The 19,904-nt window shown below is 51.5% G+C and overlaps 1 protein-coding gene across 1 annotated transcript in view; it reads right to left on the bottom strand.

Moving 5' to 3' along the window:
* Positions 1-9,703, bottom strand: part of LOC133348409 (max-binding protein MNT-like) — a 56,513-nt gene extending 46,810 nt beyond the window's left edge. Inside the window, exon 1 of the mRNA XM_061561201.1 lies at positions 9,137-9,703. Coding sequence (XP_061417185.1) covers positions 9,137-9,203 — 67 coding nt within the window. The 5' untranslated portion in view covers positions 9,204-9,703. The remainder of the gene's footprint in view (positions 1-9,136) is intronic.
* Between the last annotated feature and the right edge of the window lie 10,201 nt (positions 9,704-19,904).

Genomic DNA, 19,904 nt, shown 5'->3' with positions numbered 1-19,904 from the left:
AAATGTGTGTATTTTTTTCATGTTTTTTTTTATTTCGGGCCCCTTGATAACATACGCCACTGGATCCCCCGTATAGCCTCAACAGCCTTCGTTCTTAGCCAGTGCTCTCTTCAACAGTTCCTAGGGCAAGGACTCAAATAGGGAAACAATTATTTTCCTATCACGCTCATTTGCCCTGGAATGAATTACAGACGATTTTAAAACTGGTGAAGAGTGCATCGCCGTTTGATTTTAAAAAATGACATTGACCATTGTAATTGTTTTTAATGTTTTGTATTGTACTATGTCGTATTGTGCGTTTGTTTATTTTTTTGCAAAAGAGGTTTTTAAACTCGAGGTTTTTTTTTTACCTGGTTAAATAAAGGTGAAATGAAAACAAGACTCTTGGGGTCAAGTGCTGCTGTTCGCGAGCGCCTACGAAGGCCGGCACGGCACCACGAGGGTGTTGGGTGATCAGTACCACGCCCGGCCGTCTTTGTTTACACACCGAACCAGGTACTCATTTGAGGCCGAGTAGACCTTGGAGAGACCCGGCACTTGTGTTGTTCGTGCGCGGGATCGAACTCACGCCAACCACTCACTCGAACGCCGCTCTCTGCGATGTGAATGTGCGGCGACCTCGAGTTTCAGTTCCCACTCACGACCAATATTTGAACCGGTCCTGGGGCCTCCCCTCTAGGTCGACTCAGCCTGAAATGAGTACCTGGGGCGCAGCTCCTAGTACTGGGAAGATAAAGGCGGGGCAACCCTTTTAGTGTGCCGTTCCGGCCTTCATCGGTGGCTGGCTAAGAGCACGTGCTGCCCCAAAGGTCCGTACGGCGAAACAGAAGATCATTGTCTTCGTTGTTACACTGCATCGTGCACGTGTGTGCGTGTGTGTGCGTGTGTGCACGTGTGCGCGCGCGCATGTACTGTGTATGTGTTTTGCATGTACAGTACGTGTGTGTGGCACGTGTGTGTGGCAGAGGGTCCCTGTAGTTCAATTCCTGGTCCTGAACATCCATCCTCACCAGCGTGGTGAAGTATGGTCAATAAATTCCCCCGTGACTTCATCCAGCAGTGGATTGACAAAGGGCTGTAATCGATATGTATCCGTTGACAAGAGGAGTTGATCGCTCGTGATATCACGCCAGCCACTCCACACCATTGACGGATATCCCGGCGTGGCTCCTAACATCTGCTCCTTCCCCGCCACCCACCTCCATCCCTCCCCCTCCCTCCCCCACCACCTCCATCCCTCCCTCTCCCCCTCCCTCCCCCACCACCTCCATCCCCCCACCACCTCCATCCCTCCCTCCCTCCCCCCTTCCCCACCACCTCCCTCCCCCACCACCTCCATCCCTCCCTCTCCCCCTCCCTCCCCCACCACCTCCATCCCCCCACCACCTCCATCCCTCCCTCCCTCCCCCCTTCCCCACCACCTCCCTCCCCCCACCACCTCCATCCCTCCCCCCTCCCCCCACCACCACCACCCTCCCCCACCACCTCCATCCATCCGCGTCTCACGACTCAAGGCGGTGAAGCGGCACTTTGGCTGCCGCGTTCACGCGCACCAAGGGGCAAAGCGGTCGACGCGATCATGAGATTGTTGCAAGGCAGTCACAGACGGGGCAAGGCAGTCACAGACGGGGCAAGGCAGTCACAGACGGGGCAAGGCAGTCACAGGCGGGGCAAGGCAGTCACAGGCGGGGCAGTCACAGACGGGGTAGACACAGACGGGGCAAGGCAGTCACAGACGAGACGCCCTGCGACCTGACCTCTCCCTCCTCCCGCCCTGCAGATCTCCGTCTCATCCATCGCGTCTCCTTTTCCCGAGACACCTCCTCCCCCCACCTTCCCACAAACCTCACATGCCCCCGTCTGCAGACTCTCTCCCCCCTCTCTCCCTTCTCCCTCCATCTATCCACATGCCGCCCTTTCTCCCGCCTCTCCCTCCCTCCTGTCTCTGGGGCCTCCGTCTCTCCCGCCCCCCTTCTCTCATCACCCTGCCCCCACCACCACCAACATCGACCCCACCAGGGTTGAGAGCAGACACAGGGCTGGGGAGGGCGAGTGGTGGTGGTGGTTGTTGTTGGTGGTGGTGGTTGTTGTTGGTGGTGGTGGATGCAGTGAACACGTGCGTGGCACAGTGGGCGCATAGCTGCGGCTGTACTCGGGCTAAATAAAACAAAGAGGGCCTCTCCCATGCACCCCCCCCCCCCATACTAGCACGTGCACCACACACACGCACGTGCTCGCGAGCACGTGCGTGTGTGTGTTCGCGCGCACGCACGCACAGACAGACACACACACGTACACACACACAGACACACAGACATACACACACAGACACACACAGAGACACACACAGACACACACACAGACACACAAACACAGACACACACACAAACACACACAGACACACACATAGACACACACACAAACACAGACACATACACACACAGACATACACACACAGAGACACACAGACACACACAGACACACATACACACAGACACACACAGACAGACACACAGACACACACAGACACACACACAGACACACATACACACAGACACACACAGACAGACACACACATACACACACGCAGACACACACTCTCTCCGTGCAATTCCTCCAACGTGGAGAGTAGGAGAGTCAAGTCGGTCGAGTCAGCCGTGGGCGCGTGCAGGGGGGCGGGGCCGTCTGTCGCTAAGGGGATCTGCGCGTCTCCCATTGGCTCACGGTGGCCCCCGGCCTTGGCGACTTCAGCCAATCAGAGACATTTGGGGGCACCGCGCGGTGAGACATCTTCCCTGAGCCCCTAAAGATAATTCATCCATCGAATTTGATGTTCATTAATAAGATTCGACGCAGAAAAAAAACCCACCACCCACACCCACCCGCCCTTAATCTCCGGATTATAAGATGTGCCGGAAAGTTAGACGCACCCCCGACCGCCACCCCCCTCCCGCCACTCCCCCCCAAAGTTGTACCTAGGGGCCTCAAATGGAGTTGGACAAAATCTGGTCACAAACATGAACCAAAAACGTCTTATTATGCACAAACATACACACGCTTGCTTTAACATACCGCGGGGAAAGTTCGTCTTGTAATCACACGCACACACAGATAAGGACGTGTTCAATTATTGTCCATCAGCAGCACATTTATTGGATTAATATAAATTGCCCCAGCAAGCAACGTCTGGACATGTCTAATGGGTTTCAACGTAAGCAAACTCACATCGCGTAGTCGTCACAGATTATTTAGACGGGTAGGTGGTGGGGGAGGGGAGTGCTGAGTATATGTACAGATAACAATTAGACCACAGCCGAACACACCGATGATCTGGGATATCACTGCATAATTCACTGGTCAACACACTTTTTCTGGCATAAGGTATTCCAACGGGTTTAATGTAATTTTGGGGTGCTGATTCCAAATCTGGCATCAGTTTTTGTCTATCACATCAGGTTTTTGAGGTATCAAATATTGCATTTTCAATAAAAACTGCAGAAGAAAAATATTAAATAAATGTGGATATCTACATAAAATGATATTATAAACACACTATCCTAAAAATACAGCACCATATTTTAACACTAAAGCAGTCCCTGACTTGCAACAACTTGCAATCATAAGTGACAGAGTTAATTTCGGGTAAAATCAATGAAAATGGGGTATGCCGATAGCATAAAAATGAGATGTGATAGGGCAAATCTGAGATCAGATTTGGAATCAGCACCCTGAAATTAGTCTAAAACAGCTGCAAAAGTCCAGGCCAGAAAAAAATGTTTTTTGTTGACCAGTGTAATATCGATTTCCATTGTCACGTGCGACTCAACGTGCTTTACGCTTGCAAGGGGTTAAAATACCCCAATAAACTATTAAAGTTTTGTAATATAGAGCGTTAATTAATGTAGCATCCATGATGAGATAATCATAGTTTGGGCAGCAAGGTGAAATCAGCGCTTGAAACGTTAACGAGGTATGACTAAGATTATGTCAAAGAAAATGTTGCTTTGTTTGTTCATGAAAATACTTGAGTGATCTTCAAACAGCGCCAGTAAGAATACACGGGGGGGGAGGAGTAGAGAAAAACAAAGAAGACTGGGCCCCAAACTACGAGAGTTCGGCTCTCAAATCTCTCGAAACGACGCGCGTGGAGGACACGTGGAGAATTAGAGACAAAGACAAAGCCCCCCCCCCCTAATTATAGCCTCAACAGATTGTTGCGGGCAAGTGCTGTCAGCTGGAACACCTATGAAGGCCGGCACAGTGCACGAGGGTAGTGGGGGGTGGGGCCAGCAACCACGCCCGGCCGCCTTTGTCTCCCTAGTAGCGCAGCAGGTACTCATTTGAGGCCGAGTCGAGCTAGGGGAGGCCCAGAACCCGTTCGGATACTCGCCACTGGTGTTAGCCGTGAGGATTAGAGAGAGAGATGAGACTCGTACAAGCCACCCTACTAAGTACAGCACTTGTGGAACGTTTTTATCGGCCTAGCTCACACTGCTGTGTAAATTAATATTCTGAGAACGACAACAACAACAACGAAGAGGGTATCTAATGCCCCCCCATGGACGACCCCATTCTTTAAGGAAGTGCGCAGTTTCGAGATTGTTTGCTGGGGGGCCACTTGACCGTGACGACCTCGACAGCAGGAGGCTATCGCGTGAGCGGTGTGCGTGCGAGACAGCCAGAACCTTGACACGTGTCACCGTGACTTATTATCATTATTACCAAACTACGCACGTGTCGCAACTACCATCACCACCATCCCACGTGCGTGTCATCCCCCCCCCCAACAACCCTGCCACTACCAACCACCCACCCACGTGACACAAACTATCCGCCCAACACCATTACCACCAATCCACACACGTGTCACAACCACCCAACAACCACCAACTACTTCCACGATCACCAGTAAAACCACGTGTCAACACTTACACACGCAACGCAATCGCACACGTGGCAAAGACAGCCCTCCCCCGTATAGCTGTTAGCGAGTAGCACCCTATGAAGGCCGGCACGTCACACGACACGGTGGGGTGACAAGCACCACCCCCGGCCGCCTTTGTCTCCCCAGTGGCGATGTTTACCCACGTGTCAACACCACCCACACATGTACACCTTAACCACCATTCACGTGTTACCACCACCAATGTCGCACCACCGCACACGCACCATCACCATCATCACCACCGCACACGCACCATCACCATCATCACCACCGCACACGCACCATCACCATCATCACCACCACCACGACACCATGAACCACTGTCCCTACGTCGCGAGGTGACACGTCATGGCGAGTCGGGGGTGAGACGGAGGGAGGTGGTGGTGGTAATGATTCACTCCGGTAATTCCGCTGCCGCGATTGAACTCCCCGATTCAAATTCGAGAATCGATGAGTGTCTTTGTTGCGCCGCTTGTTGTCACTGGCGCTGCTTGTCGATATTAGCGTCCTCAAAAGGCATTATTAATCGATGATTATTAATCGACGAACACCCACAGAGTGTTCCCACGCGAATTTTTATCAGAATCGATGCACGGCTTGAGCCCCCTTTAAGTAAAAAAACGAATCGAGAACACCGCCTTTAAAAGTACAAAGTGTATAATAGGCGACGTTTCGGACAATGGGGCCACAGAAGCACAGGCAAGCAAGTCCCCTTCAACAGATCGGGCGCACCCACCCAGCGGCACAGAAACTCAAGACACAAAATCAAAACACAAAGCCCTTTGATGCTCGCGTGGTCTGCTCGAGATGCGTGGCGGTGGTGGTGGTAGCGACCACGTGGCAGTAGCTTGGCGCGGGGTCTGCCTACCACGCCCCGCCAAGGGCAGCCAGCCGCCTTTGTCACTCCCCACCCACCCATCCACCAGGCAGCCAGCCAGCCCGCCCCTGTTTGCTAACCACTCATAAGGCTATGGGGGGCTTTTAACAGCGAGCAGTAACAGCGCTACCGCCACAAAACCATCCGCGCCACTCGCGTTTTGAGAGCGAGCCAGGTTCAAATGCGGTCCCGGTGGTCGGCCGGTGGACAATGCGGGTGATTGTGCGTCGCCGGGGAAGCGATCCAAGAAGGGGCCGACGAGTTGGTAGCGCAGTGCGCTTAGCCACATGTGCACACGCGCGAACACACACGTGTGAACACGCGCGTGAACACACGCGCGAACACACGTGCGCGCGCACAAAAAGATGTCCCGTATATTTGGTGTCAGCGAGCACATCATCTTTAAAGGCCGACACCAGCTGGGGGGGGGTGGGGGCAAGCACTTGGCCGCCTTTGTCTTCCCAATTCCGATGTTTGTACACTGCACCAGGCACTCTACTCATATAAGGCCGAGTCGACCTAGGGGAGGATTATTTGACACCGATGTTGGTCGCGAGCGGGGAATCGAACTCGGGTCGCCGGGTTCGTAGCGCAGTGCGCTGAACCGTTGACCCTCCCACTCCACGTGCAAATATCCACCCGTGCATCCCATGCACAGAGGCTGTCATGGCAAGTGCTGTTAGCGAGCACCTATGTACACACACGCACCCCAAACAGCCAACACGTTCACAACTCCGCTCTGTCGGTCGTACACTAGAACACGTTACGGAATCTGCCGTACACCACAAACATAGACAAAAGAAGTCACGTGGCGAAACGATGGCTAGCGTATTTGTTGACACAACAACAAGAAGAAGAGTAACAGCAGCAACAAGAAGACCCCACCGGCCAATTATAGAACCGCGTGACAGGAGGTCCACGTGTGTGTGTGTACTGGGGTCGCGTACACTGCTCAAGGGGAGCGGTGGTGCAGTGGTTAGCGCCGCACTGTGCTACGAATCCGGCGACACCGAGTTTGGAGTCCCGCTCACGACCAACATCGGTGTCGAATATTTGAGCCCGTGCCGGGCCTCCCCTAGGTCGACTCAGCCTCAAACCAGCACCACCTGGTGTGACGTTGAAACGTCTCCAATTTTGGGAGACAAAGGCGGCCCAGCGTGGTGATGGCCACTCACCCCCTCGTGTGCCGTGCCGGCCTTTCATAGGTGCTCGCTAACAGCACTTGCCCCAACAGTCTATTAAAGGCTACACGGGGGGGTTCTTTTGTCTTTGTGTACCGGTCATAAGCACCCCCACCAGCGAACGACGACTCCACGTCCTGCTTGGAATGGGGTTTTATTTTTCTTGGGCCCCTTTGCTGCTGGACGGTACTTTTGTTTTCGGCCCCAGTTTTTCGTAATCCCGGTGAGCCAGGTCACGCTTCTCAAACGAGGATGGGCCCGGTGCTATTTGAGCACAGCGCTCACCAGGGCAGATCGGCGTCAACAAGGGGCTTCATGTCAGCAGGGGACAGGTCCGGAAGCCTATTCCGGTGGAATTCGTTTGGCACCACACGTCCACCACCACCACCACCCCCCACCTCCGCGCCGAAGTTTTGCCCTTGCAATACCGCGGTAGCCTTCGCAGGGACATTGGGTTCACCGTATTTTGGATGGGCGTACCTTGTTTTTAACTCGAGTGGTCAGTGCCTTTTTAACTACGTTTAAGAATCCACCGTGGCTCTAGAGCCGGTCCGTGTAACAGCGGCGTTCCGCAAAAAATATCGAGCGAACAATTTAATCACGCGAGCGAACGGACGTCAAATTCAGACTTGCGCACTCGTGTCCCGTGCACTTCCTCATAGCCCCCCCACTGAGTGATCGCTATGAGTGGGGGGGTAGGGAAGAGTGTGGAGTTGATGGTGATGGAGGAGGAAGGTTGGCAGGGGGGGGGGGGGGTGCCATCGTTAGCACGTTTGAAGTTGCACGGGACACAGTGTGCCACGAAGACTTTGCCGCACTTGAGCCTGGGACACGCATCGTAGCGGTCGCTTGCTGCGTTTTGGTTTCCAGATCGTGTGTTCCCGCGGTGCGGATATATAAAGCTGTCCGCTGGCGTCGGTGACACGGCTCGGAAAAGGGGGTGTCACTGCTGCGTGTTGTGGGCCGCGACGTGTCTGTACGCGTGTCTCTGTGTGTGTGTGCGTGTCTCTGTGTGCGTGTGTGTCTCTGTGTGTGTGTGCGCGTGTGTCTCTGTGTGTGTCTCTGTGTGCGTGTGTGCGTGCGCATGCGCGCGTGGGCGCGTGTGTGCCTGTACGCGTGTCTCTGTGTGTGTGCGTGGATGTGTGCGTGTTTCTGTGTGTGTGTGTGAGTGTTTCTGTGTGTGCGTGTCTCTGTGTGTGTGTGTCTCTGTGTGTGTGCGTGCGCGTGGGTGTGTGCCTGTACGCGGCTTGGACGAGTGTTTGCGTGCGTTCCCGCGGTGTCGTGATACCAGAGTGACTCAAAACGCAGTGGTGTAACGGTGAATTCATCATTTCCTTTGTGTCACCGACACTGCGTGCACACGATACACAGATCATCGCAGGTGCGTGCGAGGAGCTGTCGTGCGGCGACTGGTGCAACGCGTTATGAACCCAGACATCCCAAGTTCGATTCCCGGCCACGGCTGTCTGTACTGCGCCCCCCCCATCCGCCCAAACAAATCCCCTTCCGACCACCCGCATTGACCAGCGTGGAGAAGTATAGTCAAACAATCCTCCCCATGGCCGACACGGTGACAATGTGCCTTCATCCGTGGGATGTGGGCAACAATACCGCATGGCGTCACGAGACCACGTGTGGTCACCCATGCTTTGTAGGGCATTGTGTCTTTTTGCCCTGCCGGCATTCTGCGGGTGTGAGTTTACCTACGGGGTTAGCGCACTGCGCAGCGAACCCCTGCGACCCGAGTTCGAGACCCGCTCAGCGGCTAACATCGGCGACGAACATCTCAACCTGTCCCGGGCCTCCCTAAGGTCGACTCGGCCTTGAATGAGTACGTAGTACTGTGCGTAAACGTCAGCGGTGTTGAGACAATGGAGGCAGAGCGTGGTGCCGGTTACGCAAACCGCCCCTCGTGTGCTGGCACCGGGTTTTTCTTCACGATTGCTCCAACAGCCTTTAGGAGGCTACACGGGGGATCTTTGCTTTTGTCTTGGGTGAGTAAGTTGGCGTGCGGGGTGGAACGTGTTGTCGCGTGTGCCGTTCAGTGAGTGCATGCGTCGGATGAGCGGTGCGTGAGTGTGAGCGTTGCGTGAGTGTGAGCGGTGGTCAAGCCATAGCCACCACGTCGCTCACCTCTGGATCGCCGCTGCGCTTGCCACTCCACGTAGCGCGCTGCTTCGAGGAGTGTCTCGATTCCCATCTCGCGTCTGGGAGCCGAGACGGTGGAAGGAGGAGGATGAATGGAGCTGTGGCGCTCACCAAGCACACAACCACAACACTGGCGGCGCGCGTGGACGTGGAGGATGAACGATGCGATGGGGATGTTTCCCCGTGCGTAACTAGCCCCGGGGCAGACGGGGTGGGTAGAGGCGAGAATGTGACGAGGCGCTGCTGACGAACGAGCGAAGCGGAGAGCGCAAGGAGAGACGTGGCGATGGGAGGACAGGGTGTGGGGGGGTTGCGAGGGACAAAGCAGAGCGAGCAAGCCACCGTTTTTGTGCCGGCGGCGGCGGCAGGGAGGTGCGAGCAGGAAGGGGAGGGAGGGCTCCCTGTCGGTGTCTCTGTGTGGCCGTGTCTCCGGGTGCAATGTACGCACGCACACACACCGCCACCACCACCACCACAGCTACGCACTCCTCACTCACTCGGTGACTGAGCGCGCACGCGGATCCAGTCTGGGTTCAGCCCCGCCTCGAGCCTCCTCCCCTCCCCCTCCTCGACTGCACGCAACTCCCCACCCTTCTCAACCCAACAAAAGCAAACACGAAACTCACCCCCTCACCCCCAACCGGTCCTACTACGTACATCTCCCCCCCCCGGCTCTCCCTCCTCTCTGTCTCCATCCATCTCTTCCTCGATCCAACTATCTCCTCCTCCCCCTCCTTACAATATCCACCCTGCGTCTCTGCATCCCTCCCTCGCATCATCCCTCCCTCTGCTATCAACACAACCCCCTGCAGATCTCGCCATGTGCTCGGCCCCACGTCGCTCACCCCCCCCCCCCCCCCCCACGTGCCACTATTGCGAGATTTGCCACCGTGGCCACGATAATCGCACGTGCGAGTCGGTTCCACGTGGCGGTTCGCAAACCCCGGAAACGGGATTGTGTTGAAGTGAAGGGTGATGAAGAGCAACCGGATCGATCACCTCCGCATCGCATCATCGCCAGCAGATGACAATAATAATACTGCTCATAATCATAATCAACGTTTTTGGGTTTAGATGGCGTTATTTATAAATGTGTCGTAACTCTCCACCACCAATCAGTAAAAAAGTGTCACGTTGACTGCTACTACCGCATGCTGATGATGTTGAATAAAAGCTTTCGTGACTGCGGGAATTAATATGCTTGGGTCTTTCGGTAAAGTCACGTAGATAGGTTCAAAGAAATTAACAAAATAACAAAAAAAGACTACGTTTCGATCGCAACACGAGCAATCGTCATATCCTGATGACGTAGATATGTTCTTTGAAGAGGTTATTTGAACCTATCTCCGTGACTTTACCAAAAGACCCAAGATGATGATGATGTTCTTTATTTACTCCGGAAAATCTTGAGTCTCACGCATCTCAATGTTACTTTCAGCAACAGAATCCTGCTAACTGTGGCATGTTTGCCCCCAATTCGTGTGGCAGTATTTACCCAGACGAGCCTCGCCGAGTCGCGTGCTGAGTTTTCAAGACGGTCCCTGCCACGTCTGAATTCTGGGCCACTTTCATTGACGACGAGTGCTTTGGCGTCACCACGCACACATTGAATGGTGCGGGTGACATTCTAAGCTATACGGACCGATAGCATCGATCATTTGTCGGACTGCCGTCACCTGGCCATCTCGTCAGGGTTTCCTGGATAAGCTCATGGCATATTGCATGACAGTATTATTATTATAGTAATAGGTGTTTACCCTTTCAACTGGTACAAAAACTGACACCTTTATACAAGGCATCATGTTTGCAATAACCACAACACAAGCAGTCAAAATGCAAACAAAAAGTAACAACTCTGATGATGATAATGATATGCACTGTCCTTGAAGTTGATTGGTCCACACCCGAGACAGCTTTTCTCAGAGCCTAGTCTCCATTGGTGTTGACTCATCAGAGTTGTTTCTTTTTGTTTACATTTTGACTGCTTGTGTTGTGGTTATTGCAAACATGATGCCTTGTATAAAGGTGTCAGTTTTTGTACCAGTTGAAAGGGTAAAAACCTATTACTATATTTTGCCACTGGTAAAGGAGGTCATAGTGTAAATGCTTAACCCGAGCTCTCAATACTCTGATAGTGTGCTGTCTTTGAGTTGTACGCCTTTTGGCGTCATCTGGTCCAACACCAATGGAGACTAGGCTCTAAGAAAAGCTGTCTCGGGTGTGGACCAATCAACTTCAAGGACAGTGCATATCATTATCATCATCAGAGTTGTTTCTTTTTGTTTACATTTTGACTGCTTGTGTTGTGGTTATTGCAAACATGATGCCTTGTATAAAGGTGTCAGTTTTTGTACCAGTTGAAAGGGTAAAAACCTATTACTATATTTTGCCACTGGTAAAGGAGGTCATAGTGTAAATGCTTAACCCGAGCTCTCAATACTCTGATAGTGTGCTGTCTTTGAGTTGTACGCCTTTTGGCGTCATCTGGTCCAACACCAATGGAGACTAGGCTCTAAGAAAAGCTGTCTCGGGTGTGGACCAATCAACTTCAAGAACAGTGCATATCATTATCATCATCAGAGTTGTTTCTTTTTGTTTACATTTTGACTGCTTGTGTTGTGGTTATTGCAAACATGATGCCTTGTATAAAGGTGTCAGTTTTTTGTACCAGTTGAAAGGGTAAAAACCTATTACTATATTTTGCCACTGGTAACGGAGATGTCTCATAGAGTAGTATTATTATTATTGTGAGGATTATAACGGGATGTGGAGCTGTCGAGTGCTCCGACAGTAGCTGTAGCACGCTGCGCTATGAAACCCAGCAAACCCGACCACCGCTTCGGCAAAGTGACATCTGAACTGACTCTGGGACGACACGCAGCACTAAACCAGCGTGAAGTATGATCAAATAACCAACAAAACGTGGTGGGGGTGGAGTGTGGGGGGGTGGTGGCTTCATCCACTATCGCATTGATACCATGACTGTAAATTGTTGTTATTATTAATTATATACTTTCTGTAGAACTGAATCAGCCATGAGCAAAGAGCTAACGCCTACTTGGCCCCGCGTGTTGCCAAAAAACAAGTCCGGACACGCGCGCGCGTAGAAGCGGTCTGGTGCGCGTTGAGAGCGTAACGTTACCTCTGCCGAGTTACTCATTATTGAGGGCGATGCCTTGGTGCAAGGCTTATTTACTACTGCCTTAAGGAACCGAGTCGTTTTGCACGGTGGTGGATTCTTACCAACGGTACAACCGTCCTAGTTTGTGTGCATGTACAGCCGTTTTGGTCGTAGATGCTATATTTCACCATATTTCACCACGCTGGGCGATGCAGATGAGGAACGGGAGCGGGTTTTGATGTCACTCCGTGACCGATGTTAGCCGTGGCTGGGAATCGAACTCAAGTGTTTCAGGTTCATGGCTGGTGTCCCTAACCAATGCGCGCCACCACGATTCCCCTCTCGGCGTGTCAAGCTCTTGACAGATGGCAAACCCGACTCGCTGGCACCCCTACGACACTGGTGAACTTTTTAAAGTGATGTAAATGTTATGTTTGGTGTTGAAGAAAACCCCTCGCCTGGTTCTTATGAATTATGAACAAACTCTCGATATGATAATGGATTTTTTAACCCTTTTATTAGGCGACAAAACTGGCACCTTTTTTACAAGGAGTCATATTTGCATTGACCACAATACCTGCAGTCGTAATGCAAAAAAAACACAACTCTGATAATGTACGCACTGTCCTTGAAATTGATTGGTCCATACCCGAGACAGCTTTCTTTAGAGCCTAGTCTCACATGGTGTTGGACCAGATGACGCCAAAAGGCGCACAACTCAAAGACAGTGCATACATTATCAGTTATGTTTTTTGTTTGCATTCCGACTGCAGGTATTGTGGTCAATGCAATCATGACTTCTTGTAAAAAAAGGTGTCAGTTTTGTTGCCAGATAAAAGGGTAAAAAACAATTATCATATTTTGCTACTGGCAAAGGAGGTTCCAATGGTGTATACTCTCGATACGTTTTAGAATCCACTGCCACAACTTTTATCAATTGGACGTGGGGAATCGCGTGACGAGTGGATAAATGTAAATATAGCCACGACTTATTTAAAGACAATTATTTAAAGACACATTTAAAGCCACCAGCCTGCGACTGGTCACCGTAAACATGTTTCAAGTGAAAGTAAATCATGTTAATCAATGCGCTGCGTTCACTGTGGTGCACACATCTGCAGCCACTAGCGGCCGCATCATTCACCAGAACATTGACGAACAAAAAAATCCGCTCGAAAATCGAACCGCGCGTTTGGTTACGCATCGATGTTCCAAAAAAAAACCCCAAACAAATCCCCATTCATCGTGTTAATGTAAAAACCATTTCTTGTGACCACGTGCAGCCCAGCCACGAGTGGCCGCTACAGTCTTCCAAGCGACGACTCTTAATTGAAAAATCGTCTCATTCATCGAATCGCCCGACAGCAGACAGACATCGGGACTGCGGTAGCTTCCTCGGCCGCCGCTGCTGTTGTTGTTGCTGCCGCTGCTTCTGCCACGGCGTTTCACGTGTTCGCGTGCACGTGGCACGGCCACTAACCACCACCCCACCCACCCCTCCCTCCCTCCTCCACCGACATCATCGGGCGTGACGCCAACGGGATGATCCATTCCGGGATTCCGTCTTACGGCTTTCGGCTCTACCCCAACCCCGACCACTTGTCTCCCGATCCTCCGCCCCAATCTCAGTCTCTCCCCTCTCTTACCAACCAACCCGCCCACCCACACCCCCAGCCAGGCCCAGCCAACCCAGCCTGCATCACTGCCCCCCCCCCACACACAGACACGACTCCCCTCCATTCCCCTCGTGACGGCTGTCACATCTCCACAGCCCACCCCCCACCGCTCACAACCACCCCTCTCTCTTCTAACCTAGCCAGACAATGAGCTCTGCTGCTTCCCTCCATCACTCCCTCCCGTCCTCCATCTACCCCCCTCCCCCCACCGTCTTCTAGCCCCCCCCCCAACTCCAGCAGCTTCCCCTCCCCACCGATCCCCAGACAACGTGACGCGTTGTTGGCACGCGGTGACGTGATGGTCGGGGCGAGTTGTAGCCAATGGGACCGGAGGCAGAACCACGCGGTGCACCCCCCCCCCGCCATCCGCATGGGGGCAGGGGTCACGGGGAGGTGGTGGGGGGAGGAGGAGGTAATGGAAGGTGAAGTGGGACCCGGCTGCATCACAGCCCCCCCCACACCCAGTCTCCCCCCCACACAACCAAACCCCCCCCCCACACCCAGTCTCCCCCCCCCCACACTCAGTCCCCCCCCACACCCAGTCTCCCCCCACACCCAGTCTCCCCCCTACACCCCCCCCACACTCAGTCCCCCCCACACTCAGTCTCCCCCCACACCCAGTCTCCCCCCTACACCCCCCCCCCACACTCAGTCCCCCCCACACTCAGTCCCCCCCACACCCAGTCTCCCCCCCCCACACTCAGCCCCCCCCCACTAAGCCCCAACCACCACCCCCCCACCCCCATAACCATCCACACTGCGCCGCGTGCCTTTCGCCCGCAACGGCGCGCCGGGAAGGGAAAAAAAGACACGCACGCACAAGCTGTACACACACACACACACAAGCTGTACACACACATGTGCGCGCACACACACACACACACACGTACACACGTGCGTGTGCGCACACACACGTGCGCGCACACAAGCTGTACACACACACGTGCGCACATACACACGCATGCACAAGCTGTGCACACGCGCACACACACACACGTGCGCGCACACACACGCGCGTGCACACGTACAAGCTGTACACACACACACGTGCGCACACACACACGTGCGCACACACACGCACAAGCTGTACACACACGCGCACACGTACAAGCTATACACACACAAGCTGTACACACACGTGCGCGCACACACACACGCGCACACGTACAATCTGTACACACACACACGTGCGCACACACACACGTGCGCTAGTCGCCGCCACGTGGCCGTGACGTCACGACAGCAATTGTGCCAGGCTAGGTATACTCAAATTGTACACTTGCAAACGCGCACATATGCACGTGCCCACTCAAAGACGCGCACGTACACACAAAAACACTCGCACACGTACACACAAGCACACAAAGACGCGCACACGTACACACACGCACACATAAAGACACGCACACACAAAGACACGCACGTACATGAACACATACGCACGCACACGTACACACAAAGACATGCACACACAAAGACACGCACGCACACAAAGACACGCACGCACACAAAGACACGCACACACACAAAGACATGCACACACAAGGAGACGCACACAAATACACACAAAGACACGCACACAAAGACACGCACGCACACAAAGACACGCACACACACAAAGACATGCATACACAAGGACACGCACACAAATACACACACAGACACGCACACAAAGACACGCACACGCACGCACACAAAGACACGCACACACACAAAGACACGCACACACAGACACGCACACACACAAAGACACGCACACACAGACACGCACGCACACAAAGACACGCACGCACACGCACGCACACAAAGACACGCACGCACACAAAGACACGCACGCACAAAGACACACAGACACACGCACGCACACAAAGACACGCACGCACACAAAGACACGCACGCACACACAGACACACGCACGCACACAAAGACACGCACACAACGACACACACACAACGACACGCACGCACACAAAGACACGCACACGCACGCACGTCGGCATCCACGTGCGCTCCGCGTGCTCGCCGAGTCTGCAGCAGCTGGGTACACTGCTCGCTTGATAGGGGGCACGTCGCCTGTGTAAGCCGGCGTGTAAACTTCATGGGGCTTAGCAACTCTTCACGATGCATGTGCTATGATGCTGACGAACGATGATTGGACTAATCGATTAAGAGGCGATCAATGAGGGGCATCGAAGCAGTTGGGATTTATTTTTTACGGCAAATTTTTGACTTCGTGAGTTACGATTTTTTTAGGCTACAAACTACGACGAAATGAGACTTGCACGGATTGGGGGGCGGGGGAACCCCCAATGCAAACGAAACGCACAAACGAAGCATTTAAATGAACCGATCTATTCTTCAATATCGAATAGCCGGGGGAACGGTGAATAGTTGTACGTAAACCCATACGTGAATAGGGAGAGAGAGGGAGGGGTGGGGGTCACGGAGGAATTCATCATATTGGCATGGGTCCAATCTCCATGCCATTCCTTCCAACAGTATATACAGTTCCTTACACACGCCGGATTGTAACCAAATCGCTTGGCGTTCCGTGCTCCACCCTCGCGAGATGAACGCCAACAGACCCCGGCGCGTTTCGTCAATCCACTGCTAGCTGATGGCGTTAATTTTGTGGTTTTGTTGGTCTTCTCTCCACGCCGTGGTTCTCTGCTTGCTTGCATTTTGTCGCGGGGACATACTTCACCACGCTGGTCGGTGTCGGCTGGCCGCAGTTGGGGAGCAGGAGCGGTTTTCAGATGTTCATTCACTTTATTTAGCGCAGTGCGCTTAACCACCGTGCCACCGCTCCGAGCCTCTGGGGTTGTCAGCCAGCTAACAGAGCACATTTAGCAGTGGCATTGCCCGAAATCGAAAATATATACAAGCGACGTTCCAAACAAGCATATCCCTTATTTAAAATAAAGGTTTTTTTTTTTATCTTTCTGTGGATTTCACACCTGATGATGATTGCTTGTGTTGCAGTCGAAACGTCGTGAGAATTTTAATTTTTTATCTTAATATTTTATTATTTCCCTTCTACGTGACTTTACCGAAAGAACCAAGAATATGAATTCCCTGCAGTCACGAAAGCTTTAAATCAAATTTTAGACCCAAGCACTAAACTTTTCCCCAAAGTTCTACACAAATGGTAAAACGTGTCCAACAAGCCAAGATCGCCCCTTTTTCTTAATCTTCTTCTATATAACTTGTCTGCCTGCTCGCATGTTGCAAGCTCGAGGCGGTCCAGTGCCTGGACGCGAATTCTGCGTGGGCGACGTTTCCCTGGCGGTCCTTTTAAATTTAGAAACACGCGGAAAAGTGTGTGGGGTGTGTGTGTGTGTGTGGGGGCCTGACACGGCTCACATCTGCGGGTACACCATAGCTGGGTATATGGGGGGGGGGTGGGAACATTCATCCTCCCGTTCGTTCGTTCATCCATCCAGCGATGTTTAATAACGTCGATTAGTGAAGCTCGCGGTACATGCTTGGGATCATGCGAGTTAGAATCGATTTATTTTCGTGTAACTTTATTATAACTGGTTACGCGATTAGCATGTAGGCTTTCGCGACCGATATTATTCGTCGTAGATGTCGTTGGGTTTGATCGCGTGAATTTAAATGTGTCGTTAAACCCACCACCACCACCCGAATTGGCTGTGTCGGGTGGTGGCGGGTTTAACGACACATTTATATTTACGCGACATAACCCAAAAAGATTTGAAGTTTTCGTGATTGCAAAATAAAATAAAACAACTAAATTGAGTTGGTCAGCTACGTGACTTTACCGAAAAAACTAAAGAGTATAACCCAAAAACTTGTATCATGATTACATGATCTCCAATTGCCACTAGAGGCCGCTACATTAACTTTTATTTTTCCATCTACGTGACTTTACCGAAAGACCCAAAGGGTATATTATTTTATATACAGCAGAATTTTTTTTTACGTCCATTGGTCTATCTATCTAATCGCGATCAATCGTTGACAATTAATCGCGAGGGTAGTTTGGAGGAAATTGCTTTTCGCGTTGCAAGCCTAATTCAAACCGGTTTGATTTTCTCAAAACCGGTTCGCGGTTACAACCGGTTTTAACTCGGCACTCTCTAGATTCTGGGTTTTCGCCTTTGGTTGAGCGGGTTTGTTGCAAGTGTCAGCGCCACCGTGTGGAGCTCGCTCTCAAGGGCAGAGGCGAGAGCTATTCACGCCGTACACCATGGACTTGCGAACCATAATCTTATCCTTTTCTATTGACACCTGGGAGTTTAATTCCCCACCATTGGATTTAAACCAGTCCGATCGCTGGTGAGACACTGAATATTTCAACCCGTCCCCGGGTTGTCTTGTATTGAACCAATGCTGCTGACATCCACCCGCTGAAAGCCACGTAGCCGTTGGGATTTGTAAACAATTATCATTGTTTTACGTGGCGGGACAGATATTGAAAGGCATATTATGTGTATTTTTTTAATATCTTACATATTCCACAACGACGCTAATGATGTTTTTTGTATTTTGATCTATGTGTAGATACCACGCTGATTCATAACGACCTTCTTCTCAACAGGCGATTGGATGTTGTAAAATCAATTACTTAAAATCTTAGAGGAGAGTGTTGAATCATTTAATATGTATATTGAGACGTGTGGGAGACGTGTTGAAGCTTTGACGTAACAAGTTTGCACTATACCGATTTGTATCCATATTATTTGAGTGGGAAATCTATAAATGATCACCGTGTATTAGATGGCTGTATGCACTGCACCAAGTATTTTCGCATGTGTGAACAGCAAATTAAGTTCCAAGTTTATATTTCAAAACTGCTACAGTATTTTGAAAAACGATTTGAGTCAGAATGATGCTGTTCTGGAATTGGCACTGCGAATCATCATTGTCAGCCATTGTCAACTGCTGTGGGTGAAGGCTTCCCTAAGCCCTCAACATTCTACTGGACATCTGTGAAAACGAGCTTCATAGCTCATCAGATTTCTCGAGTTGAAATAACGATTCCGGTCCCTCGTGATTTTGCGATGCCAACAATCCAACAGACTCCCGCATATAAACGTGTCTGAAATCGCTATTCGTATATATATCCGCGTTGGTTGTAATTTTGGGTGGGTTCCCTCCTTTTGGAATTCTATCACCAGTCTCAGCCATCATTCTTCCTCACCATAACGTGTCCTGCTCAAGCGCACTTTCCTTAGTACAGTAGTCACTCCGATGGTTCTTATTTGTATTTATTACCAGACCCATGCCTTAGTCTTCCTGTCTCCAAATCGAATTCAAAGAATGCATCTCTCCGTGCGTCTTTGTGCACTTTTCAGTCTGTATTCCAATTATTTGTCCGAATCCATGTTTCTCATTTACGTCAGAATAGATAATAGCATCCCCTGGAATATTTTGGGGTTTTCTTCAAAAGGTCAGTGCTAAATAGAACATGTATGCAGCAAATGCAATAGTTATATAAAGTCGACTCCATGCATCTACAATATCAGTCGAGTGCTCGCAAATATAATTTATTTAGCACTCCGTTTTTTTTTTGCAAAGTATTTCCTTTTCTCTGGAAAATAGTTCAATGACAGTTGTGGAATATAAATCCACATCAGATGTTCCAACTCGCGTGTAGCTCAAGTGCACTTTCCAATCCAGCAGAAATAGCCTCCCCCAGTCAATCTGCGTCTCCGTTTGCTCTCTCTCTCGTTCGCACGGCGTAGACGCCACACATCTACGGGAAGAAGACGTTTACTACTCTGCTTGACAGTAAATTCTGCTGCTACATGTCTAAACCTGCGGTGAAATGAATGGAATACAACAAACAGCGAAGGGATGCAATGGCTGAGTGGCAGTAACAGTGGCCGCTGTTGATGTTGGTTGACCCCGAATTGACCCTGGAGTGAGCTCTACCACTTTGTTTGTTCACGGTACTGCCACTGCTTCTGCTCAAACCACATCCTGCTGAT

This window comes from Lethenteron reissneri, chromosome 27, assembly GCF_015708825.2.
Source record: "Lethenteron reissneri isolate LAM-NWPU_2019-01 chromosome 27, ASM1570882v1, whole genome shotgun sequence".
Classification (NCBI taxonomy): Eukaryota; Metazoa; Chordata; class Hyperoartia; order Petromyzontiformes; family Petromyzontidae; genus Lethenteron; species Lethenteron reissneri.
Note: the sequence above shows the minus strand (reverse complement) of the source record. Positions and strands in the feature narration are given on the sequence as shown.